The following is a 27104-nucleotide window of genomic DNA, read 5'->3' on the forward strand; positions in this document are numbered from 1 at the left end:
TTGAAGTGCCTTCAAACATGCAGGTGTCACACATTTGTCATAATAATCGGCGTCCAAATGATGAACATCTCTCATTTGAACCAGAGCATGTCACCAAAGACCGTCAAATATGCCGTATCCTGTCTACTGCAAAACTAATATGTCATACCCTGATTTAATGCTTTCAAAAGGTACACCAGTTAAAAAATAAACAATCCTTACATATGTATGCACACACTTTATACATATTTACAATATTTACACAAATAAAGTACAGCAACGTTCAAAGGGATATAATCAAAATGAAAACCACAGATATAAATTTTTTTATTTTACTATTTTCCTTATATCTTCTCAGATTGAGGTACCTTTGGATCAGCAATACCTCTGTGATAATGAATGTTAAAATGTTTTGCAGCATGCAGGTCACATTTTATATGTAGACTTCAGACATTTTGTCTCTTTTGACATTTTCCTTTTGATGCAGTAAACATCAGCATGTTGGTTTTGTGTTAGGTGCTTTGTGACATATGAGCAAAAGAGACGAAATATACCAGAGGGACATACAAGATTATATGACATATCCAATTCGGATACTGTCCCAGTATACATCTTACTGTATGCCCATTTATTTTCAAAATTAATAAACTGCTCCGCAGGGCGCAGCTTGATACAACAGCAGAGGTCGAAGCCTTACAGTTGGGGCAAGTATGGACACAACATTCAAGCTTGATACAGCTCTGAATTCGGATCGTGATCAAATATTTGACACAGCATAGGTTTCTGACACAGAATGAATGTGGTCTAAGAACTCAAAAGTTTTTAATTTACCTATTATGGTCCAACTAACCAAAAATCTTAATACATGGTTAGATTCAGCATATCAAAGAAGCCCTTATATTCGTTTTTTTTTTTTTTTTTTTTTTTTTTTTTTTTTTAAACCAAACAAAGTTTAATTTTGGACCCGGATTTGGACCAATTTAATTGACACATCACATCAATCTATAAAACAAAATTATTTCCATTGTTTAATGTAACTGTAACATTACAAAACATCATCGGAATTGGTATGCACTTTATTCCTATAAACTATGCGTTCCATCAACAAAATGTCTGTTAACAACTCAATAATTTACAACAAAATTGAATTACAGACATGTTATTTCTTTAACACTCAAAACTTCTGGATTCATCTACCAGAAATTCCCTGCTGATATTTTTTTTCTAATCACAGTCACAAATATGTTTAAAATACCTGAAAATAAATGAAATAAAGCAAATCATTAGCATTATTTAATTGTTTTGATTAGTTAACTTTCTTTCAGAAACTATGCATAGTTTTACAATAACTTAAGGAAGTTATTAGTTTTGTATATTAAAATGAACTTGTAAACTCATACTGTTATATCAATAAACTTTTTATCTTACTGCTAAAAAAAAAAAGGTTCTTATGTTCTGTTGATGCTATTTACTAATATGTTGGCATTGCACAAGGTCAGGTATTTCTCAGACTGTTTATTACTTCTTAACACTAAATTCATGGAATATGTACTGATTAATACTGGCAGGACATGATGTATTTTTACAGTGAATTGGCTTTGAACTAGCTTTAAGTAGCTGAAAGTACTCTTATATTGGGGCATGTGTCTTGTTGTCGAGCCTTCGACTTTAGTCGAAAAAGCGAGACATAGCAATCCTACATTCCGTCGGCGTCAGCGGCGTCCACAAATATTCACTCTGTGGTTAAAGTTTTTGAAATTTTGATAACTTTCTTAAACTATCCTTGAATTGTACGAAACTTGGACAGAAGCTTGTTTATGTTCATAAGATAGTATCCAGAAGTAAATTTTGTAAAATAAAATTCCATTTTTTCCGTTTTTTACTTATAAATGGACTTAGTTTTTTCTGCCAGGAAACATTACATTCACTCCGTCGTTAGTTTTAAAATTTTAATAACTTCTTAAACTATCCTGGAATTGTAAGAAACTTGGCCAGAAGCTTGTTTATGATCAGAAGATAGTACAATGTATCCAGAAGTAAATTTTGTAAAAATAAAATTCCATTTTTCCCGTATTTTACTTATAAATGGACTTAGTTTTTCTTCCGGTGTCATATGGTATTTTGAACCCCCTAAAAATTGAACCCGGGGTCAAATTACCATGCGGTAAAATGACCCCGGGGTCATTATACCGCATGGTATTTTGACCCCGGGGTCATTTTTCACATATGGTATTTTGAACCCCCCTGCGGTATATTGAACCCCCCTGTTTTTGATAAATAATATTGCAGATAATTTAATTTACAAATTATTGGCTATAATTTTTTTTAATTTGAGGTCTATGGTAGGGGGTTCAATATACCGCAGGGGGGTCAAAATACCATGGCTAAGTAAAATTTTCAAAATATATTTTCCAGCATATTTAATACATACAAACTACTTATTGGGGTATTATAACTATGTTAAGGAGTTAGAATAGCTAAAATTTTTGAAAATCAAGGTCTATAGTAGGGGGTTCAATATACCGCAGGGGGGTCAAAATACCATGGCTAAGTAAAATTTTCAAAATATCTTTTCCAGCATATTAAATACATACAAACTATGTATTGGAGTATAATAACTATGTAAAGAAGCTAGAATAGATTGAGTTTTTGAAATTCAAGGTCTATAGAAGGGGGTTCAATATACCGCAGGGGGGTCAAAATACCATGGCAAAGTAAAATTTTCAAATTATCTTTTCCAGCATATCTAATACATACAAACTACTTATTGGATTATTATAACTACATTAAGGAGTTAGAATAGCTAGAATTTTTGAAATTCAAGGTCTATAGTAGGGGGTTCAATATACCGCAGGGGGGTCAAAATACCATGGCAAAGTAAAATTTTCAAAATATATTTTCCAGCATATTTAATACATACAAACTACTTATTGGAGTATTATAACTATGTTAAGGAGTTAGAATAGATTGAATTTTTGAAATTCAAGGTCTATAGTAGGGGGTTCAATATACCGCAGGGGGGTCAAAATACCATGGCTAAGTAAAATTTTCAAAATATCTTTTCCAGCATATTTAATACATACAAACTACTTATTTGGGTACTATAACTATGTTAAGGAGCTAGAATAGATTGAATTTTTGAAATTCAAGGTCTATAGTAGGGGGTTCAATATACCGCAGGGGGGTCAAAATACCATGGCTAAGTAAAATTTTCAAAATATATTTTCCAGCATATTTAATACATACAAACTACTTATTGGGGTATTATAACTATGTTAAGGAGTTAGAATAGCTAAAATTTTTGAAAATCAAGGTCTATAGTAGGGGGTTCTATATACCGCAGGGGGGTCAAAATACCATGGCGAAGTAAAATTTTCAAAATATCTTTTCCAGCATATTGAATACATACAAACTACTTATTGGGTAATTATAACTATGTTAAGAAGTTAGAATAGCTAGAATTTTTGAAATTCAAGGTCTATAGTAGGGGGTTCAATATACTGCAGGGGGGTCAAAATACCATGGCAAAGTAAAATTTTCAAAATATCTTTTCCAGCATATCTAATACTTACAAACTACTAATTTGAGTATTATAACTATATTAAGGAGTTAGAATAGCTAGAATTTAAGAAATTCAAGGTCTAGTAGGGGGTTCAATATACCGCAGGGGGGTCAAAATACCATGGCAAAGTAAAATTTTCAAAATATATTTTCCAGCATATTTAATACATACAAACTACTTATTGGGTTATTATAACTATGTAAAGGAGTTAGAATAGATTGAATTTTTGAAATTCAAGGTCTATAGTAGGGGGTTCAATATACCGCAGGGGGGTCAAAATACCATGGCTAAGTAAAATTTTCAAAATATATTTTCCAGCATATCTAATACATACAAACTACTTATTGGATTATTATAACTATGTTAAGGAGCTAGAATAGATTGAATTTTTGAAATTTAAGGTCTATAGTAGGGGGTTCAATATACCGCAGGGGGGTCAAAATACCATGGCTAAGTAAAATTTTCAAAATATCTTTTCCAGCATATCTAATACATACAAACTACTAATTTGAGTATTATAACTATGTTAAGGAGTTAGAATAGCTAGAATTTTTGAAATCCAAGGTCTATAGTAGGGGGTTCAATATACCGCAGGGGGGTCAAAATACCATGGCTAAGTAAAAGTTTCCTGGTGTGACACCAAGTTTTTACACAGTGTAGGGAGTATGAGATTACATCCTCTCTGTGTGTACTGTAACATAGTTATAATACTCCAATAAGTAGTTTGTATGTATTAAATATGCTGGAAAATATAGTTTGAAAATTTTACTTAGCCATGGTATTTTGACCCCCCTACGGTATATTGAACCCCCTACTATAGACCTTGAATTTCAAAAATTCTAGCTATTCTAACTCCTTAATATAGTTATAATAACCCAATAAGTAGTTTGTATGTATTAGATATGCTGGAAAAGATGTTTTGAATATTTTACTTTGCCATGGTATTTTGACCCCCCTGCGGTATATTGAACCCCCTACTATAGACCTTGAATTTAAAAAATTCAATCTATTCTAGCTCCTTAACATAGTTATAGTACCCAAATAAGTAGTTTGTATGTATTAAATATGCTGGAAAAGATATTTTGAAAATTTTACTTAGCCATGGTATTTTGACCCCCCTGCGGTATATTGAACCCCCTACTCAAGACCTTGAATTTCAAAAATTCAATCTATTCTAACTCCTTTACATAGTTATAATACTCCAATAAGTAGTTTGTATGTATTTAACATACTGGAAAAGATATTTTGAAAATTTTACTTCGCCATGGTATTTTGACCCCCTGCAGTATATTGAACCCCCTACTCAAGACCTTGAATTTCAAAAATTCTAGCTATTCTAACTCCTTAACATAGTTGTAATACTCCAATAAGTAGTTTGTATGAATTAAACATACTGGAAAAGATATTTTGAAAATTTTACTTCGCCATGGTATTTTGACCCCCCTGCGGTATATTGAACCCCCTACTCAAGACCTTGAATTTCAAAAATTCAATCTATTCTAACTCCTTTACATAGTTATAATACTCCAATAAGTAGTTTGTATGTATTTAACATACTGGAAAAGATATTTTGAAAATTTTACTTAGCCATGGTATTTTGACCCCCCTGCGGTATATTGAACCCCCTACTATAGACCTTGAATTTCAAAAATTCTAGCTATTCTAACTTCTTAATATAGTTATAATACTCAAATTAGTAGTTTGTATGTATTAGATATGCTGGAAAATATATTTTGAAAATTTTACTTAGCCATGGTATTTTGACCCCCCTGCGGTATATTGAACACCCTACTATAGACCTTGAATTTCAAAAATTCAATCTATTCTAACTCCTTTACATAGTTATAATACTCCAATAAGTAGTTTGTATGTATTTAACATACTGGAAAAGATATTTTGAAAATTTTACTTAGCCATGGTATTTTGACCCCCCTGCGGTATATTGAACCCCCTACTATAGACCTTGAATTTCAAAAATTCTAGCTATTCTAACTCCTTAACATAGTTATAATACCCAAATAAATAGTTTGTATGTATTAAACATACTGGAAAAGATATTTTGAAAATTTTACTTAGCCATGGTATTTTGACCCCCCTGCGGTATATTGAACCCCCTACTATAGACCTTGAATTTCAAAAACTCAATCTATTCTAGCTTCTTTACATAGTTATTATACTCCAATACGTAGTTTGTATGTATTAATTATGCTGGAAAAGATATTTTGAAAATTTTACTTTGCCATGGCATGTTATTTTGACCCCCCTACCATGGTATATTGAGCCCCCTACTATACATCTAAAGACTTTTAATGCTAAAATATCTAGCTCCTTTCCATATTTATTATACTCCAATAAGAAGTTTGTATTTATTTTAGTAGCTTGAAAAGATGTTTTGAAAATTTTACTTTTTAGATTAACTGAGCCATGGTAATTTGACCCCCTCCCCCTTTTTTTACCATGGAGAATCAAAACTTAAGTCTACCATTCTATATAAATATTACAAATTTCAAAAAATTAAAGTGTCCAAGCTACATGGTCTAGTTATAATGCTTTCAGAAGTTTTTTGATTGAAATTTTGTTGGTTAAGACTTCAGAGCACTTATACCAAGGAAATATTTTTCTTTAAACCAATCATTGAAAATTGACCTCCCCTTCTTGTATTAATGATTTTTAATATTTGATTAGCTTTTATATAATGTTAAATGTTTTATTAATCATCTAGAATTAAAAAAACAGGGGGGTTCAATTTACCATGGGGGTTCAATTTTCCATACAGGGGGGGTTCAATTTACCATGGGGGGGTTCAATTTACCATAGCGGTATTTTGACCCCGGGGTCATTTTACCATGGGGTTCAAAATACCATATGACACCGGTTAACATTACATACAGTCTGCAGTTAAAGTATTTAAAACATTTTTAAGATTTTTAAACTAGCCTGGATTTTTAACAAACTTGGACAGAAGCTTCTGACAATCAAAAAATAGTATTGAGAGTAATAATTTTATTGATTTTTTCACCATTTTTTATGAGTGTGTGATTAACAGCAAAAGTAGGCGAGACACTGGGTTCCGCGGAACCCTTACAATTTTTTTTTTTTTTTTATTGAAGCTGATTTTTATTTTCCTTTGCAGTGATCTATTTAAGTCAGGCCATTTTCAACAAATTTTTACGGACTATCCCAGGTTTAGTGAGGGTTGAGCAGTCCCAAACATGTTTAACCCCACCACATTTATTTTACGCCTATCCCAAATCTAGAGTGTGCAACTCCATGATTTTTTTTTATATTATATTTATAAAGTTAAATACATTTATTTAACAACAACAACAACAACAATTATATTTTTTATTATACAGAATTTTTGAAAAATAAAGGCTTCCAAATTTGGGGAAAAAATTCTCCTATAATCAGCATAACAGTTACTGATGTCAAATATCCCACATGGCCAATATTCAAACCTTGACTAAACATATACATGTGTGATCAACACAACATGGACTTTGTAAATAAAATGTGTATAAGCCATAGGAAATATTCAACCTTAACTAAGTGTATGTGTGATTCTCAAGATAGCAAATTTGAATAATGAAAATCTTTTAGGCCATATAGGAAATTTCCCTTGTACGGGCAACTTTATTTTAATGAAAAATATTCCAATGGGGTAAAGTTTCAAAGAGGAAACACAATAATGGGCATAAATATAAATGTCTATGGATCATACATGACTATCTTATGTTAAGATGTCTGAAAAACTGTTTACACTGGTCCTTTATCAAATAATATAAATGAACCCATGTTGTTTAGGTCTAAATAAGATTACATAGATTGTATTTCTGATAGCTACAAAAATATCAATGGATAAACATTTTCTATGAAATATGTCTACAGGTAGGGATTCTTGCAAAAATCGATATCTGAATGGAGGGGAGGGGTATATAAACCCAAGCAAGATCCCAAATTTGTATGATTAAACATAATTGATTTTTGTTTTTATGTCTAATTCTAAAATTAGTCCCAAATATTGCGTTTACACCTTCTACTTTTATGAATTCATCTTTCCAAATGTGACAAGTTCTATTCAATAGCAATTCATACATGTGAACAAGGGGGAAAAGATTTTGAAAAGCAAAATTGAGCATGATTATCATTAGTTATCTGTGACACTGATATTATATGATTGCCAACCAAATAATGTTAAACTACCTATAACAATTAAGAATGTGTCTAGAGTACATGGATGCCCACTTGTACTACCATTTTCCATGTTCAATGGACTGTGAAATTGGATAAAAAATCTAATTTGGCATTTAATTTGAAAGATCATATCATAGGGAACATGTGTACAAAGTTTCAAGTTGATTGGATTTCAACATTATCAAAAAGTACTTTGACCAAAAACTTTAACCTGAAACTCCCACTTTCATTTTCTATGTTCAGTGGACCGTGAAATTGGGATCAAAGGTCTAATTTGGTTTTAAATTAGAAAGGTCATATCATAAGCAACAAGTGGACTTCAGCTTCATCAAAAACTACCTTGACCAAAAACTTTAACCTGAAGCAGGACAGAAGGACGCACGGTACGACACACGGCAGACAGACAAATGGAAGAACGCATAGACGCACAGACCAGATAACATAATGCCCCTCTTTTATTGTAGGTGGGGCATAAAAATGACCAACTTTATCATCAATCAAGAACCATTCCTTTAAAATGAATAAGTGTAATAAACATTTAAGTAGGCTCACAGAATATTTCCCAAACTCTCTGTAAATAATGTTCATCCTTTCAGGTAAAATAAGTCTAAATGCCATGTGTCAAGTCTTAACAATACCATGCAGAGTGTACTACAATAGTACCTAGTTTTAAGTTACTGTCAGCTTTTCCCTTTACTTTCATTTGTGGTAGATTTATTTCCCCTGTTGACTTCTATTTCCTGTGTTTTATTATATCTGAAAAAAAATTAAAACAGGTTCCAGTTAAAATTCAATGTTAAAAATATTGTTCAATAATAGTTTGGTAAATTGTTTGGGATGACTGTGAATATAGCAATTGCACCTTAAATAATTATATATTTTCATATTTGTTTAATGAAAATTTTATACTAAATCAATGACTAAAATTGAATGATTTGTTTATTTTGCATAAGAATGTTTATAAATGAAATGTATATGAAGCTTTTTGCACGCACTTTGCTACTTGCTGTCTGTAAATCTAAATTTGCGACAGTAAAACTACTAATGGACATCCTCAAGCAGCAATACAGTTATCTCTTAATGTTCCAAAACTTAAGTCTACTAATGTAGAATCAACAAAGTCTAAAATCTAACATTATTCTAGACAAACCATGTTTGTAGTAACAGTTCCCTTACTGTTTACCTCACATCTAAAATTATTTCTACAAATTACAAATATACCTACATCCCTATTAAAAAATTAAGACTGAGGCCAAACAACAGCATAAGACCAAGCAATCGTTGATTAGAAAAATCTTCTGACATGAGAAAACTTTGTTTATAATTCTTTGGTTGATATTTCTGTGACGGAGATCGGAACCGACGTACATCCATTGGAGAAGGTGCACCATGTGTGTACCTGAAAAAAAACAATAATAGGTTTTAAAAATATCCTTCTGACATTTTATGATTCCAATGTTTTTATGATATGTTTTGTTTCATTGGTAATTGTCATGACAACAAAAAAAGTTTTTGCATGTTTATATCACAGGCTAAATGGGTCAACATTTACAATTAATTCTCCATAGGCGGTAATGGTAATGTTTTCCTCCGTTGCTCAGTCCATATCGTTTACTTGAACATGTATGATGGCTCATATCGAAGCTGATATATTTATACATGTCTGGTTAAATTTTCCGTGGCAAGTGAGATTACTTTTTCGCAAATTGCTGGACCCGGAAGATGGTGAAAAATGTCACTCTCCTCATGAAATAATCCCAAAATTCTGATCATAAAATTCAATAAAAAAAATGTCCTTTCAGGTCAAATCTACATATTTCTTTTCTCATCACATCAGCTCTATAAAACAGTTCTTATTGTTCGTTTATGTCCATTTTTAAAATCACAGCATCCACAATTGTATGGCGGACTAATATTTTTTTTTAATTGCGTCATCTGAGTTCCTCATTTCACGGTCTATTAGGGATCCTGACCCAAATAGTTCTGCAAGTTTCAATATTAAAACATGTCAGTTTAAAGGGACTAATAATTATAATCTACTAACAGCCAAAGCAACACATGTAACAGTAGCAGCAAAAAACACTTGATAAAAAAATGTGATAACAATAACAGATATCCTGGATCACCTTCATCAGATACACTAATATTATAAAGATAAAAAGGATTTGAAGAAAAACGTTATTATCTCTTGAAGGGTTTTAGGTTTTGGGTCAAATGTGACCATCCTAAACAATGGAAATGGGAAAAAAATGAGTTAAAGCTTTAAAGTCATATGAAACCTTAAAATAAAAAAAAAATGCATATGTTTTTTATAACTAAATGGATAGTTTACATTATACAACATATGTACATATACTTTTTTCTGAGGAAAATTCTTTAATTTGTCCATATTTAGAAGAAGTTTACTTATTTTTAATTGCATGCTTCCAGGAAGCAATTCGCCGAAAAATTCTCTGTATGCATAGTGACCTGTGCGTGACCCTCCTCGTAAAAATCCAGTGATCGCAATACGCATGGATCTGTCATTAAAATATACAATTATCTGATTATACATGTTAAACACGTGCTCAATACCCATGATTTTTGTTATTTGTTTACTATAAGGTGACAATCGGTAAACTTCGGCTTCAAAACACGACATTTAATGAGCAGCCATATTTGTTAAATCACAACAGACACTGTAGAGAACAAAAATTGACGATTATACGATATATTTGCGTAAAAAATGATATAATCGTGCACAGAGAACTAAGTTTATGATATATTCATGCATTGGTTCAAGAATTGGATAAACATTATTTTTCACCACTCACTCGTTTCTTATGACTTTAAAAACAATACAATACTACTTAAAGTCTTTTAGATTCTACATTTATATGTCATTGGCAAATTTTAGTATTTATTTTCGTAAGGGTTAAATCATTACAATTACAAAAGTAGACTGCTTAATACAAAATTCAAAAAAAAAATGTTACTGACCTCATGCCTCCACCTTGATTTACATTCTCAGAATCATTTTCCTTTATTTTCATCTTTATTACCCTCTGTACACCAGCTAAATATTTGTCATAAGTCTTTTTCTTAGCAGGTGTACTGATAGTTGTATAAGCTTCTTTAAGTCGTATAAATTTGTCGTGTGTTTTTGGATCTTGTGGATTCAAATCTGGATGTAGCTGAAATATACGGTATTCATAAAATAAATTAAAATACAGAAGAGTTAGAAGCTAACTAACATAATTAACCTTGTCACATTCTATACGTGCAAGACTCTAGTTGGGAGCCTCTTTTTCAGACAGTGGTACAGTCTTTAGTTGTTGTCTGTCATATTCGCTTTTTAATTTGTTTATTGTTTTGTCATAAATCAAGTTGTTTATCATGTTTATTTTTCACTTGAATAGTTTCATCGTGTCAGAGTCTTTCACTACTGACTATATGGTATGGGTTTTGCTCATTGTTTAAGGTCTTTTGGTGACCTTTTGTTGCTTTAATCTGCATTTTATTTGGATTGCTGTCAGGGGTATTCAAGATTTTAGGTTAGGAACACCCATGCTATGCAAATTTTAGGGGGGGGGGCATGCCTGCCTGCCACACCCAATCTGAGTTCGCCCCTCCTGGTCTCCTCTGTAATTATACTACATCAGTTTATTATTTAAGGACATATTTCAGTAGCATTTATAACTTGTGGAATTTCAATTTTAGATGATTTCCTGGAAAGAAATATACAACTTAATAAAACTGTTAAACATGCTAAACAATGAATAAAATAAAATTGTGAATGGAAATGGGGAATGTGTCAAAGAGACAACAACCCAACCATAGAACAGACAACAGCAGAAGGTCACCAATAGGTCTTCAATGCAGAGAGAAATTCCCACACCTGGAGGCGTCCTTCAGCTGGCCACTAAACAAATATATATACCGGTACTAGTTCAGTGATAATGAACGCCATACTAAACTCCAAATTATACACAAGAAACTAAAATTAAAAATAATATAAGACTAACAAAGGCCAGAGGCTCCTGACTTGGGACAGGCACAAAAATGCAGCGGGTTAAACATGTTTATGAGATCTCAACCATCCCCCTATACTTCTAGCCAATGTAGAAAAGTAAACGCATACATGTAACAATACGCACATTAAAATTCAGTTGAAGAGAAGTTTGAGTCTGATGTCAGAAGATGAAACAAAAGAAAATAAACAAAATGACAATAATACATAAATAACAACAGATTTCTAAAGTACACATTTTAAAATAAAAATTGGTAGATATTTAAAAATAATCAATCCACAGTACTTTTAACATGCTTAACTTTAAATTAAATAATCTCCTTATTTCTTTATCAATACATTGCAATACATGATCCTACCTTTTTAGACATTTCCCTATATGCTGCCTTGATTTCCTCTTGTGATGCTTTTTGTTCCACACCAAGCAGCTGGTAATGTGTCTTTGACATACATCTACAAAGGGATAAACATTGAAGCAATTGGCAAAGATTACACAAATATAATTATCATATAATTAAAACGTGTAATGAATTTGGGTAAGAGAGCTAATCTGGACATCAAGACTAGTATTTAAAAAAACAGTCTCTAAGAGACTGTTTTTTTAAATACTGCAAACTCAGAAGAGGCAATATGTAACCTCAATGATTAAAACAAACTGTATGATAATAAATTAGAGTCACCAAAGCGCCTGTGTCGCTCACCTTCAACATGTTCATCTTCAACAATGGTCATTTGTAGGTCACTAAAATATCATCATTATACATGTTATAGGGGAATTACTTTATTGAGAGCTAATTGACAACTTCAGTCATGTTGACATATTTGTAGATCTTGTAAAATAATTTGTCCTGCTGATTTTTTTCTTTGGATTTTTTTAAGGATTCTATCTACACTTGTACTGTATCTTTTATACTGTTAATGATAATAGACAAACAAAATTGGTAAAAATCATCTTAAAACAGAGCATTAACTCAAAAAGATGATTCAACCAAAGATTTCACCATGTGGCTTATTTGTTGGTTTTGTCTTGCTGATAGCTTTTGCTATCTAAATTTCTTATCTGGCTGTAATATAAAATATCAAGATTTTTTTTTAAAATATGAAAAACCATCATTAAAGGACAATAACTTCAACATGATAAACATGTTCCGTGAAGAGTTGTCTGATAATATTTGTCCTTTTTACTTATTTGAAGATATTTTCTTGTTGATCATTTTTGGCTATTCACCATGTTTATTAAGTTTCTCCCTACTATTTGAAATGTTAGGTGACAATGCAAAAAGCTGGTAAACATTGTCACCAAAGTGCGATAAGTCCAATAAGGAGTCATCTTACAATTTCAGCCATTAGACTTAATTAAAGATCTTGTCTCGCTGATAGACTTAATTAAAGATCTTGTCTTGCTGATCACTTTTTATCTAATATAATTTTCAAAATAATCAGCCAAAGTTTAAAAAAAAAGTAGTAGTGAAACTTGACATTTATAGGCAATAACTCTAAATAAGATGACATACGACATTTTTTATGTAAATAGACAGCAGATAGATCACTTCAAAATGAACATACATATCTAGCCCTTTAGATTAACTCCATTCAAAATGTTTTTCAAGATATAAGACAAAATTTGCATTTACCACTATGTTCAATTTTATCCAAGACATCAATCTTTGTTATCCAGCACATTTTTTAAACTAGATACCCTAATGATGATTGTGAAAAAGATTGGTTAAGTCTGTCCCATCATTTGAACTTTCCACCAGGTGAGCGGGTAAGAATAAAAAAGTCAATTTACCTCACTGTGTACAGTAAACAAGGACAAATCTTTCCATTGTTCCTTGCAATAACTTGTCCAAACATCGTTATTCCTTCACAATGCAGCTGTTAAAAAAAAAAAAATTTATTTAAAGTTGGTTATATCATGTATATAGCATTCCAAACATTTATAAGCTCTGGTAACTTGACACACTTCATGGTACCAAATTCACCTTCATTTATTCAAAAAAAAAAAGGCATGGGACTTTTGAGTAATTTTCTTGAGAATTCATCTTTAGATTAATACATTGTCATGATTGTACAATTGTACATTATTCATGTTATTGATTATCATGACTATTTTGTGTACATATCATTGTCTTTAGGTATAGATAGTAGGGATGGCAACGAGTAGAGTACTCGCTTGGTAGGTCGATGTCATCATATTATAATTAAGTTTATGAAAGATATCACCAAAATACCACATCCCAACAAAAAATCAAATCTTTTCACTGGATATTAAAGATTTAATCGAGTACTCACGAGTATCATGAGTATCATGACCGAGTACCAGATTTTTAAATTACAGATCTTTTGACATTCCTAATATTTAGTGATGTTCAAAGAGGTGCATCAGGATGGAATATTATACAAAAATTGATAAGCAATGTGTAGTTTCTTAGAAAAAACAATTATATTTCCTTTGCTTTTTTGGGGGCAAAATGGGATTAAGTGTGTACATACTACGTGGTACAATTTGGTACAGTGATTTTTTTCCTTTCTACCATATTCTACTTTGAGTCTGTCATGACTGCCTATCACATGTTGAAATAAATGGCACTTGTGTAATAGCTTTTACAGAACACAATAAAGATAAAATGTATGGCCATACATGTATACATAGTTTTTTTTCTTTTCATTACCATAAAATTGAGAAAGGAAATGGGGAATGTGTCAAAGCGACAACAACCCGACCATAGAGCAGACAACAGCCGAAGGCCACCAATGGGTCTTCAATGTAGCGAGAATTCCCGCACCCGTAGGTGTCCTTCAGCTGGCCCCTAAAAATATGTATACTAGTACAGTGATAATGGACGTCATACTTAACTTCGAATTATAAATTTTATATTAACTGTATGTTAGCATGTTTAAATTTGTTTAATTATCGCATGGTAATTTCTCAATCGTTTCTGGTTATATTTTTTTTTATCAGATTAGGAATAATAGAAGAAGAGATTTACCATAGGTTTCATTCTTTATTTGCATAAATTTCAGTTGTCAATGGTTGTTAAGTTTTTCAATATTATTTAATGACATAAACATGATAAACACCAATTTGATAAATACGCCGGATGGTGGACAGAACTTTAACTGTGCAATTGGAAGAACCTGCAACACCAATATATATAATTTGAAAATGTCAATACGTCATCTTCCTGCTTTAAATCTAGTCTAAAGAAATACAGGCTTAGCTCTCTATAGAGGTATATTCAGAGGGTCAATCCCAACCTGTTCAAGAAGTTCTTAGTTTTGGAAATTTGCTAATTAGATATGATAGAGTCACAGAATAGAAGTTCCTTCATAACATAAGTTCCAAAAGGAAAAAATATTCTGGAATATTATTTCCACAGGAATAAATATTACAGTAAATGTTCCTAAAGGAATAATGGTATAGAATATTTGTTCCAACATGTCTAACAGGAATAAATATTATGACAATGTTATAACAAAGTTTCCATTGGAACTTCTGTTAGCAGGAACAAATATACGTTGACAATTGGAAGCAAATTAACTGGTACCATTGCAAACTCGTACCACGTCAATTTGTACATTTGTACCACTAAAAGTCAACTTGTACCAAGGTAAACTCGTACCATTCAGAACTTGTACCACATAAAAAAAAATATATTCCAGTGATACACAAGGCAGTTAATTTCCATTTTTTTTTTTAGATCAAATATAACGTCAGTGGCAACTGAAAAATTCTAATTATAAACACCATCTCAAGGGACGTACCTTAACAGCTGATCGCTTTATTTACATAGTCTGGCATGCAAGAACAAGATTACATCTAATGAACATGATGAACGATAATGACACAGTTTTTGTCAAATTGAAAAGTTAATATTGTTTGTAAATACAAATGCTTGACTATACCTTAAATGGGATGCATATATATCCAAACTAATTTATTAAAAGCAGTATATATAATCTAGATATCAAAGAATTCCCTGACCACATGTTTCTTTTGTTGACGACTATGTCACATGTGCACTTTTTGTGGGGAAAATACTGGGGAAACACCTATAACAGACAACACTGTCTGGTTATTAGGTTAATTATAGACAGTTAAAAAAGGTAAAAAAAAACAGCTGAATTGGAGTGCCTGGAAAATAGTTCAACTTGGTATATACATGATATATACAATTCCTTATTGACACACCATTTGAAGTCATGTAAATAAGTTGGTACATGTTTAAAATGATATGAATTTACCGTGGTACGAGTTTGCATTGGTAAGAGTTTGTTTTTAGTGGTAGGAGTTGACATTGGTACAAGTCTGCAATGGTACGAGATAACTATAATTCATAAGATAGACTGCAGTTATATTTTTATATCTTATATTAAGAGGTTTTTGTCATTCTGAAAAAAAATTGAGGTCATTCTCAGTTAATTTGAGGATGTGAAAAATACACAAATATGACCGAAACTATTGAATTATTTAAACTGATATAACATGTATAAATTTATTTATTTTAATAGTGGTACTGTCATGACTGTGAGGAAAATTTTTAGTATGGTACTTGAGCTAAAGTGTGTATTCTTGTGGTTGTGTTGTGCTGTTGGGTGTCTAAGTTCACTCGTACAAGGACGATCGCGACAAATGCCAAACTTGTATATTATTTAACAGGGTTACCCTTGAAATCTACTAGTAGCATGATTAAGGAAATCCTCGTCACATAATTAAATAAATGGATACTGGTGCAGTCTGAACGATGTCTTGTAAGTGAACATAATCTTGAAGTCGAATTAAAGTTCAAAACTGTATTATTAAAATCACATGACAATAAAAAAGTTACAAGTATAACAAAAAGTACATCTAACTTCAGTCTCAACAATACAGGTCTCCTATCTACTATATAAACGCTACTGTCCTCTCCTCTAAATTCTCTCCCTCTTATATCAAGCTCTTTCTCTCTTTTATATGACTTCTACAGTCAGGGGTGCTACTTAAACAAGTGATTTCAGAATCACTTCTTCAAGTGATTTTGGCTGTGAAATATTAAAAAAAATTCTATAAATAGACACAGACTTTTTAAAATCACTGAAACAAGTAATTTGAGAAGATCACTTCAATAAGTGTTTATAACTTTTTCTTGATATTTTTCTCACAAGCTGAATTTTTTTATTGTTAAAAAAACAAGAATTCCATTGAAAAAAACAACTATGTACATCTAGAAATTGTCTTTTGCTTGATAAGCCTGTCAGTTTTTACAATTTATTGAAAATATGCATTTTTTGGAATAATTTGTAGATCAGGACATAACCTTGAAGTATATCATTCAAGCTCTAAAGAAAACCAATCAGGTTACCTAATATTGTTGACCTTTGTCTGATAGTCAAAGTAGTTAATGAATATTTGATTACAGAACAATTCCCAAGGGTACTTTTAAAAGCGTTAGCGCACTAACTTACTGCCCAAGCGCACTGGTGAAATTTTAATATCCATAGAAAAAGGGATAACTGATCTATGTAGGAAAATATGGAAAATCAATGAAATTAGCATTTGAAGATCAAAGGAAACACCAAAATCACTTAAATAGGTGATAACTGAATTTATCAAATCACTGAAATAGGTGATAATGAAATCACTTGTTTAAGTAGCACCCCTGACTGTTCTACAAGCGGGCGTATACAAATATAGACTACTAGGGCAACCAGGCTCCGTGTATTCCGTGCTCCAGAAATCCAGGTGCTCCTGTAATCCAGGCTACTAGTGTTCCATGCTCCTTACATGTACATAAATTTACTAGGGCACCATACATGCCATATGCAAATCATTAGGGCATTTGTAAGGCTCACTATTCAAACAAAGAAATCTTTTTATAACTCTTAATTAGTATAATCTCTGATGATCACCAACTGTATCAAATGGCTATGTGTGAAAATACAGATGTATGTAAAACTTCTACAATCAGATAACACACTTGACCTAACATGTGAAAATGTTACATAAAGGAGTATGTTCGATAAGGTCCTAAAATGGCCCCCTTTTTTGGCGTAAATTTCAAATTCGGATTTATTGACCAATATCACGATAAATTATAGCTAATACATTGACTAGATAGGATATAAGCCATTTTATTGAAAATTTCATGTTTCTGCGTTTCATTATGACGTCACAAGTTGTACTCATATTGATTTTTTACGAAAAAAATCAATGAAAATGGGTAATTTTCCATAGATTATTGGACAGGAAAGATAGAGCGCATACGTCGACAACAAAGATCTTTTAAAAAAATGTTTGTGAAGACATTTCACATGTCTTATTTGAATATTAAGCTTGTCGACACCTGCGCTCTATGTTTCCTGGTCCTTTATTTGGTTGAAATCCAGCTGATTTTGTCAAATTTCACAAAAATCCCTTATCTTGACCTTTTTGGGATGTAAAAATCAACGTGTTAGAATTAAACTTTGACAAAAACAGTTCTGTTTAACTTTCTCACATGTCTTAAAGGCAACTTAAAGCATTTATTGTCTTGTAACTATGAACTTTATAATTGGGGCCAAATATGGCCCTTACCGAACTTACTCCTTTACTTATGTAATTTTGAAATTTTTTATCTATATCCTCCAGTAGAACATTTTGAATAATTTGCACTAAAATATGTATATAATGTACCTCGTCCCCAACTACAGATGACCTGTAATAGATACTGATCCTGCCGATGACATTCTGTAAGTAGCATTCAAAACATACCGATCACTTGACACCGCTAAACATGATGAAATATTATTGGTGCCCTCTCCGAAATGAAAGCGAAAGTAAGACCAAATTGCGGGTGTCGCAAAATAAAGTTAAATACCAAACCGTATTAACCTAAAACATGTTTAACAACGTACTCATTAAACACTAATATCGATAAGAAACATAATGCAGAATTTTGGATGACTGTTGAAAGCTTATCTGCTATATTCCTTGATAAACTTTTTGATTTTTTGGGGGTATTCTACCCCAGACTTCCAAATTTTTGACTGCAATTTTATCATTGCATTACAAATGTATTATCCCAATGGGGACTAACTGTGCACCACTTATTGCGGACCTGTTTTTGTATTGTTATGAGTTACAATTTATGACAAAAATAAGCAAAGATCCATCGAAACAACATCTGATAAACAAATTTAATAATACTTTTAGATATTTGGATGATATTTTGGCTCTCAATAATGACGACTTCAGTATATATATATGTATACTAATGAAATTTATCCTGTTGAACTTACTTTAAATAAAGCTAATACTAACAATGACCACTGCCCTTTTCTCGATCTTGATATCTTTATCACTAATGGAAAGCTGAATACTAAAATTTATGATAAAAGGGATGATTTTTCATTTCCTATCGTTAATTATCCGTTTTTAGATGGTGACGTTCCCTTGTCACCATCTTACGGTGTTTATATATCTCAACTTGTACGATTCGCTGGTGTATGTAACAATGTTTTAGATTTTAACGAGAGAAATTTATGTATTACTGAAAAATTATTACACCAGGGTTTTCGATATCACAAACTAGTCAAAACATTTACTAAATTTTATCATCGGTATAAAGACATTATTCGTAAATATAGCTCAACATGCAGACTTCTAATACGTTCAGGTATTTCGCATCCAATTTTTTATGGAAATATTCTTTATAAAGCACAAAGGTGTCAGTATTCACCTCAGAAACTTACAAAACCTTTGAATAGACTTATTAAGAAGGGATATAATTACTATACTGTTGTCAAGTCATTAAAGGTTGCATATTTTGGCGTTAATATTGAGTCACTGATAAGGTCTTTGCATCGGAACTAAACACATTTATTCTAAAAACAGTTGTTGGCATGACACGGATTATGTTCTTTTCATATATGTTATGATGGTATGATACTAAACCCCTAACGGGAAGGATTGTGCCTGATGTTCATATGATGAAATCATAATCTTTCAGTCAGTTTAATTGAAGTCTGGAGCTGGCATGTCAGTTAACTGCTAGTAGTCTGTTGTTATTTATGTATTATTGTCATTTTGTTTATTTTCTTTGGTTACATCTTCTGACGTCAGACTCGGACTTTTTTTAACTGAATTTTAATGTGCGTATTGTTATGCGTTTACTTTTCTACATTGGTTAGAGGTATAGGGGAGGGTTGAGATCTCACAAACATGTTTAACCCCGCCGCATTTTTGCGCCTGTCCCAAGTCAGGAGCCTCTAGCCTTTGTTAGTCTTGTATTATTTTAATTTTAGTTTCTTGTGTACAATTTGGAAATTAGTATGGCGTTCATTATCACTGGACTAGTATATATTTGTTTAGGGGCCAGCTGAAGGACGCCTCTGGGTGCGGGAATTTCTCGCTACATTGAAGACCTGTTGGTGACCCTCTGCTGTTGTTTTTTTATTTGGTCGGGTTGTTGTCTCTTTGACACATTCCCCATTTCCATTCTCAATTTTATCATAATTTACTACATTCAATATGTATTAAACCTTATTTTATAGGCACTGGCTACGGTTACATGGAAATGTAACAATAATAAAAATGTTATTGTTACATTGGAGACTAAATGCCGGAATGCATGGTTGGGTTGGCACCTGTTTAATTACGAACGTAACAATAATTATTGAGGCTACGGTTACATTGCGTTATTGTTACATGAAAAAAAAGCAATGTACGATGGGACTAGTATATAATATGTACTAAATAATAAAAGTTGAGGACATTTATTACATACATTTATAACATACAATTTATTTACTGTAATTTTTTATTTACAATGACAATTTCTACAAATCCAGTAAGTTGTTTTTAAAGTCCAACACATTTTTGATGAACGAAATTACGTCCTCCACGGATACGTGTACATACAGAATTTCTTAGTATTTAAGTTACAGGTAGCAAAATAATATTTAATGACAGTAATAAGAGTAAGTGGGCAGTTAAATACTTTAAAAAAGTGAAACCATTGAACTATTTTTTTCGCCTTTGACAGTCACACTCCTAATCTTGAGTAGTATCTTTAAGAACATCAAAACCATTAATACGTAAGTAAAACTATTCAAGTTGTTCATCATTTGTTGAATAATAATATTTTATTATTTATCAGTATTGAATTACAGGTATTGTTTAGTACATATGAGAGAATGAAGCAATACAACTATAGAAGATTTAAATTTAATCAATCTAGCGTACATTGCTGTTTTTCATGTAACAATAACGTAATGTAACCGTAGCCTCAGTAATTATTGTTACATTTGTAATTAATCGGTTCCTCATCCAACTTTGCATTCCGGCAATTAGTCTCCAATGTAACAATAATATTTTTATTATTGTTACATTTCCATGTAACCGTAGCCAGTGCCTATTTTATAACAATAAAACTTATCATAATTCCAATTATTTTACTTTTTTTATGAATTCAAATATTATGTTGTATTGTATATTTTGTTTTTGAAGTTACGATGATTATTCTGCTCAGTAATGTTTTAATTATTGAAGTGTTTGGTTGAATAATTACCAAATTGTTTTTGAGAAGTATCCTAATTTTTTGTTAAAAATATCAAAGTTCTAAACACACAACTTTTTTTCCGTCAGGATAATTAGGAGTTTTACTGTGAAATGTTTTATATACTAGAATTAGTTTATGATATGAAATTCTGTTTCAAAATCTTCACCATTATAGTCTGTAAAAAATAAATCGATTGTAGTAGAAGAAAGGGGTGTCTTAAACTATTATTGCTGCACTTTGTATTTGTTTTTTGTTTTTTTATTATTTGTTGGGTTTTTTTCTCGCTACAGTTATCCAATACTGTGCATTTGTAGTCAAATATTGGTAGTCTATAAAGATAATAAAATATAAATTTTACTTTTGTGGTTTAATAATTGGCAGTGGCCTATTTTACCGGCTGCGGCAAAAAAAGCCTCCTTGGCGCTATTTTGCCGGCTCCCGCAAAATAACGATTTATATAGAGTTTTGCTATCTTGCCGGTCTTAATTAAGATTATAGTTGAAGTAAAAAAATTAAGAATAGAAAATATACAAACATACACTTTAAAAATGAATCTCTATACCAAAATGTCTACTTTAAAAATTTATTTAAGGATGTAGTCTTCTGACTTTTCAGTCTCGTTCGGTCTCGTCGAAATCTCGTTCTTGAATTATTTCCAAAACATGTGATACAAGTGGAAATCATCAATGAATTTTAAAAATACATGTATTAAAATCAAATATAAATCGGTGAAAAAATTGTGTACTTACAATGAACGGTTTTTGAGTAATTCAGTTTTCAAATTTTACGACCAATCAAGTCAGTATTTTTAGCCAAAATTTTGAGAAAATGGGTTAGGGATACAAAAAATGATTTTACAAGAATCATGTACATCCCATATCCTTTTGGTCTTTTCAAATTTCTTAGATCATTTATAACAAAAAAAGTTGAAATAATATGCATTTTGTTCTTAAAACTGAGAAAAATCACAAAAATACAAAATTGACAGCATGGTAAATTTTACACAAAAAGCGTCAAAATATGATAAAACTTTCTTATATTAACACCTACCTATAGTTTTTTTAGTAAAATTTATTCAGATTAGTCCACATCATCTTTATAGAAAGTATGAAAAAAAGTTTAAATGTGGAACTGTGATTTTTTTCAGGACTATAGCCCAAAGACAGGTAAAAATCGATGAAAAATGGAAAAATCATCAAAATTAAGCATTTTCAAAGGGTCGTAGCAAAAATAAGAAGTGCACCACCATATGATTTTTTTCTTCACCAATTATTTTGTTACAGTCTTATAAACCCAAAAATCAGGTTACGAAAAAACGTTTGATGAGGCTCCCACAGGGTACCCCCCCCCCCCCCCCCCTCAGGTCGCAAGGTTGCATTTAAATTCGTCGAGAGGTCGTTTTTAAGGGAAATGTAAAGGTCGCAGCTCGTTTTTCCCAACACAGAGGACGGAAGTCGGTTGGAGGTCGTTTTTTAACAAATTTTACAGGTCGCAGGTCGTTTTTAAAAGACCCTTAGGTCGGAAGTCGCCTCTAAAAAGCCCACGAGTCGCAGGTCGTTTTTGACCCTGCAGGAATTCTTGAAATGTTTGGCTCCTCAGAGGTGTACATCCTTAAATTGATATTCTTTACTTTTAGAATATATTTTTAAATATCTAAAAAGAAAAGCATCAAAATTGATACTTGTACTTTTTTCTTTAATAGGAAGTCTAAAATGAAGCATAAACATATGGTCCGACCTTACGCGTATGGTCCGACCGTACGTGTATGATCGGGATAATTAACACTCTGTTACAGTTTACTTTTAATACTTCTAAACTCTTTATATGGTATGACCGGTATGACCGTTCATCAAAAAAGACGCTATCATATAGGTAATTTTATTATTATATTACAATAAAAAGATAAGCTTAATAAAAATTAGAAGTTTCACATAGTAATTTTACCTACTTGTCAAAACTATTACAAACACATTTTATACCGATGATCATTACCGATGGTCATTTTTTTGGTATTAATCGTTAACGTTTTGTCTGGTTTTCATGATTTTTGTAGTCCTCGTTTCACGTTTCCTCAGTTACAAATAGTTGTCGTTTCAAAAGTGCACCAAAACCTGCTGAAGCTTTTCATATCTGTCGAAAATCAAGTTTGTTTTATAACATCACATTCATTTGTTGTTTTCTATTTTTGAACGTTTAATGTTCAACAGATAGTAACGTATGTACTCCGAATTTAACTGTCAGACCAGGAAGGCAAGATGAAGATGAAAAGGTTATTGACATCTTGCCACATACATGTGTATATCATTTGCATGTGCATAAATAGTTTCCCTAAAAATATATTTCATATCATCTTGATTAAAAATCTAAAATAGGACTGGCAAAATAGCAAATCTCTATATAAATCGCTATTTTGCCAGAACCGGCAAAAAAGCACCAAGGAGGCTATTTTGCCAGAGCCGGTAAAATAGCACATAAGAGGCTATTTTGCCGGAGCCGGCAAAATAGCCACTGCCTTAACAATTTGGGAATTTTTGGCAAAATAAATGAACTTTTAACCAATGGTTAAGAAATTTGATGAACTTGATTTTTTCACGTAAGGTCGTGATCTATTCTTATTCTTAAAACATTTTTGTATTCATATTTTTAATAATTCAGCTATGATCTATACCAACAGCTATTTACATGTCCAATTCAGTTTACTCCGGGATCTTTTTTGTTAGTTGCTATTGGCTTTAAACTAACTATTGGTATTAAACTGAGTATTCTAAGATCTGTACTTTAGTGTCCTTTTGTTGTTTGTGATGAGGGATGGATACATACCATGCCACTTCCAATCTGTGTTTATGTTTGATGTTTTTTCTGCTTGGTATCGATCTGATGACAGAGTTAAATATAGACCTTTTTCGTCTAATTTTTATAGTTTACGTAATGTTGAGCTCTAACAACACTGTCAACAGTTAGGGGAGGGTTGACAGCTCAAAAACATGTTTAACCCGCCACGTTATGTATGTGACTGTCCCAAATCAAGAGCATCAAGTTCAGTGGATGTCGTTGGTTCATGACTTATATATTCGTTTTTCATAAATTTTCTTGTTATGAATTAGGCCATCTAGTTTTTTCAATTTAATTGTTACATATATTAAATGTGACTTGTCAGTACAATTTAAACCCAACTATACGGTATGGGTTTCTCATTGTCGAAGGCCGTACGATTGCCTATATAATTACTTAAATTTAAATTCTTTTATCTTTGGTGGATAGTTGTATACGTCTCATTGGCAATTATACCTCATCTCCTTATTTTTATATTGTGTTTTTGCGGAATGTATTAACATGTTGATCCTACAACACCAAATGTTTACTAAATTGAATCATGATTTGAATAAAAATTGATAGAATGGATACCATTTACCACGACAGTGAAAAGTTGAGTCATTAGCAAACTTTTCAATATGACAGCCATATTTTCTAATAATTAATCAATCATGAACAAAATAAACAACAAAGGACCCAATAGTGATCATTGAAGACCTCCAATTTCAGCAAGTTTAGAGAATGTCCAACACAAACCATCTGTGTTCCTAAAGAAAGATAAGATTCAAACCAACAAAGCGAACGTTTTGAGATCAGCATAGTATCTTAATTTCTGAAATAGCATATGATGATCCACCAAATCAAAAGCTTCCTTAAGATCTAAAAATACACAGGTATCAATATTTAAAATGCGGTTATCTATTAAATTCATTAGGGCTTTTTGGCACGAGTAATTAAAGCAAAAGTCTGATTGTGAATTTAAAATTTTAGAGAGCGTGGGCCATATGGAAATTGGTTGGTAATTTCCTGGTGTCATTTATCACAACTTATGAATAGAGGAATGTTTTACGAATTCTTTAAAGAAAGTAAAGACCCTCCAAATAATTATTTCCTTTGTTTGATTATGTATGTACAATGTAATACAATTGGCCATTTTTTCACAATTCCTTATTTTCATATTAAGATAGATCAATAAACCTTGAAAATGAGATCAAGGTCAAGTGAAGGCTTTCAGAAACAAATGCACTTCTCAAAATTATTCTACATACCAAATATAGTAGACTGATTTCTTTCACTATAAATAAAGAAACTTGTACAGTCAGATAATTATGAGGTCATAGTCATATGAACCCTGTAAGATCCATATTATCGTGGCGCAATCATTATGTGGAGCAATTACAGTTGACCTATAACTCTCACTCTGAGAAACTCCTCTTCACATGTCAAACTTACAAGACAATCGCTGAACCTTAACATAAGGTCAAATTCAGTTGAACCCTGTCCAACAGTTTGTATACTTGGAACAGATTTTGTATACCAGATAAAGCTAACTAGTTTGTATCAATGAAACCGAAATTAACATGTGGTGAAAATAACATATTCATAAGTTTTTTGTTATGTTTATTGAACCATGAAATGATATTGAAGACCGAAATTCAGGCTTGAGGAAGCTCTTTATCTTATAGCTTCTAAAATAGTAAAAGAAAAGTTCCAATGTCCCTCACCTTGCATATATTTTATCTAGTCAAAGGTTCAGGGGCAATTACAAAAAAAATGTTTTTAAATACCTTAGAGAAATGAAGTCTTTAGAGCAAATGCATTGCAATTTCTGATATTAATTTTTCCTTTGAGCATAACTCGTTTAAGATATTTAATTTGCATTGATTTTTGAAATTGTGAGAGACAATGCTGAAATAAACCTTTGATATAAGTTTCATAAAGATTTGGCAAGAATTGTTCACATGCACTAATGATGCAATTTTCCATATCATTAACACTTCCAAGGGCATAACTCTTTTAAAAATAATTGATAGGCACTGATTTGCTGATATAATTCTACATTATAAGTTTTATAAGCATCTGACAAGATTTGTAAACTAGTTGGATGCCCAGTATATCTATATCCCCTGCAACACATCGCACAGGGAACAAAAAAAACTTTACCAAGAGCACTCCATTGCCAAATTAGAATCCATAAGTCTCACATTCATATACTAAGGTGGCACCAATAAAACCTAAAAATAATGTCAAATTTTTATTAGTTTATCTTTTTTACAAAATAAATTCCATAATCTATACATGATTATTACACTGACTTGATGGTTGTGATGATTGTAGCATCCAATAGTTTGTTACCACAAGAAACACTGTTAACAAGTCATATAAAATAGTTAATTGGCATCCATAATTAGTTCCTATGCACACTTTCTTTCTCTCTCTCTCATTCTAAAGATTGTTATTTAATCATTCAGTCTTTAATATACAAGTTTAACTTAAAATCACATAATTATTATATTATATTTTAATCTTTCATACTATTTACATTAAGTTATCTTCGCACATTATTCATCATGTATAAATATTGAGTAAAAAATTCAATTCATGTCACCAATGCCCTTCCATTTAAAATATTTCACGAACACATAAACAAACACACATACTTGCAAGCACATACACTCATTCACACATGAAATCACAAATACAATTTAAGTAAGAATATATTCCTTACTGTAGCAAATCACATGGTAAAACACACAAGATAGAAAAAAACCCAAAAATCTATTAAAAAGATTAATATAATGATGGACTATATTTCCTAGCAACAGATACAAGGAAGCTTTAAAAAATTTGTTTGTTTTCTTATTCAAAATAATAGACACTTTTTTAATTTGCAAAATCATGGGAAAATAATTTGGTTTAAAAATATGAAAGATCATATCATAAGAAACATGTGTACTAAGTTTCAAGTTGATTGGACTTCAGCTTCATCAAAAACTACCTTGACCAAAAACTTTAACCTGAAACT

General features: G+C 31.5%; 1 protein-coding gene across 2 annotated transcripts; it reads right to left on the reverse strand.

The window, feature by feature from the left end:
- Positions 1-883: 883 nt before the first annotated feature.
- On the reverse strand, positions 884-18556 carry LOC139515872 (dnaJ homolog subfamily C member 4-like). 2 transcript variants are annotated; one of them, XM_071305611.1, is made up of 7 exons: positions 18400-18556; positions 13537-13622; positions 12104-12197; positions 10715-10908; positions 8961-9134; positions 8399-8491; positions 884-1234 (listed from the first exon to the last, which is right to left on the reverse strand). In XM_071305611.1, exons 2-6 carry the CDS (start codon positions 13599-13601, stop codon positions 8416-8418), a joined length of 603 nt encoding a protein of 200 aa, XP_071161712.1. In that variant the 5' UTR covers positions 13602-13622; positions 18400-18556; the 3' UTR covers positions 884-1234; positions 8399-8415. The 2 variants fall into 2 exon arrangements, with proteins under 2 accessions (XP_071161712.1, XP_071161713.1); XM_071305612.1 differs by having other exon boundaries at positions 957-1234; positions 18478-18539.
- Positions 18557-27104: the final 8548 nt, after the last annotated feature.

This window comes from Mytilus edulis, chromosome 3, assembly GCF_963676685.1.
Source record: "Mytilus edulis chromosome 3, xbMytEdul2.2, whole genome shotgun sequence".
In the NCBI taxonomy this organism is placed as follows: Eukaryota; Metazoa; Mollusca; class Bivalvia; order Mytilida; family Mytilidae; genus Mytilus; species Mytilus edulis.

Excerpts from the sequence above, each read along its gene's own strand:
- LOC139515872 (XM_071305611.1), bottom strand. The coding sequence starts at position 13,601 with ATGTTTGGACAAGTTATTGCAAGGAACAATGGAAAGATTTGTCCTTGT. Across the intron at positions 12,198-13,536 it reads TGTTTACTGTACACAGTGAG|ATGTATGTCAAAGACACATT; the intron begins GTAAATTGACTT and ends ATCCCTTTGTAG. Across the intron at positions 10,909-12,103 it reads ATAGGGAAATGTCTAAAAAG|CTACATCCAGATTTGAATCC; the intron begins GTAGGATCATGT and ends CGTATATTTCAG.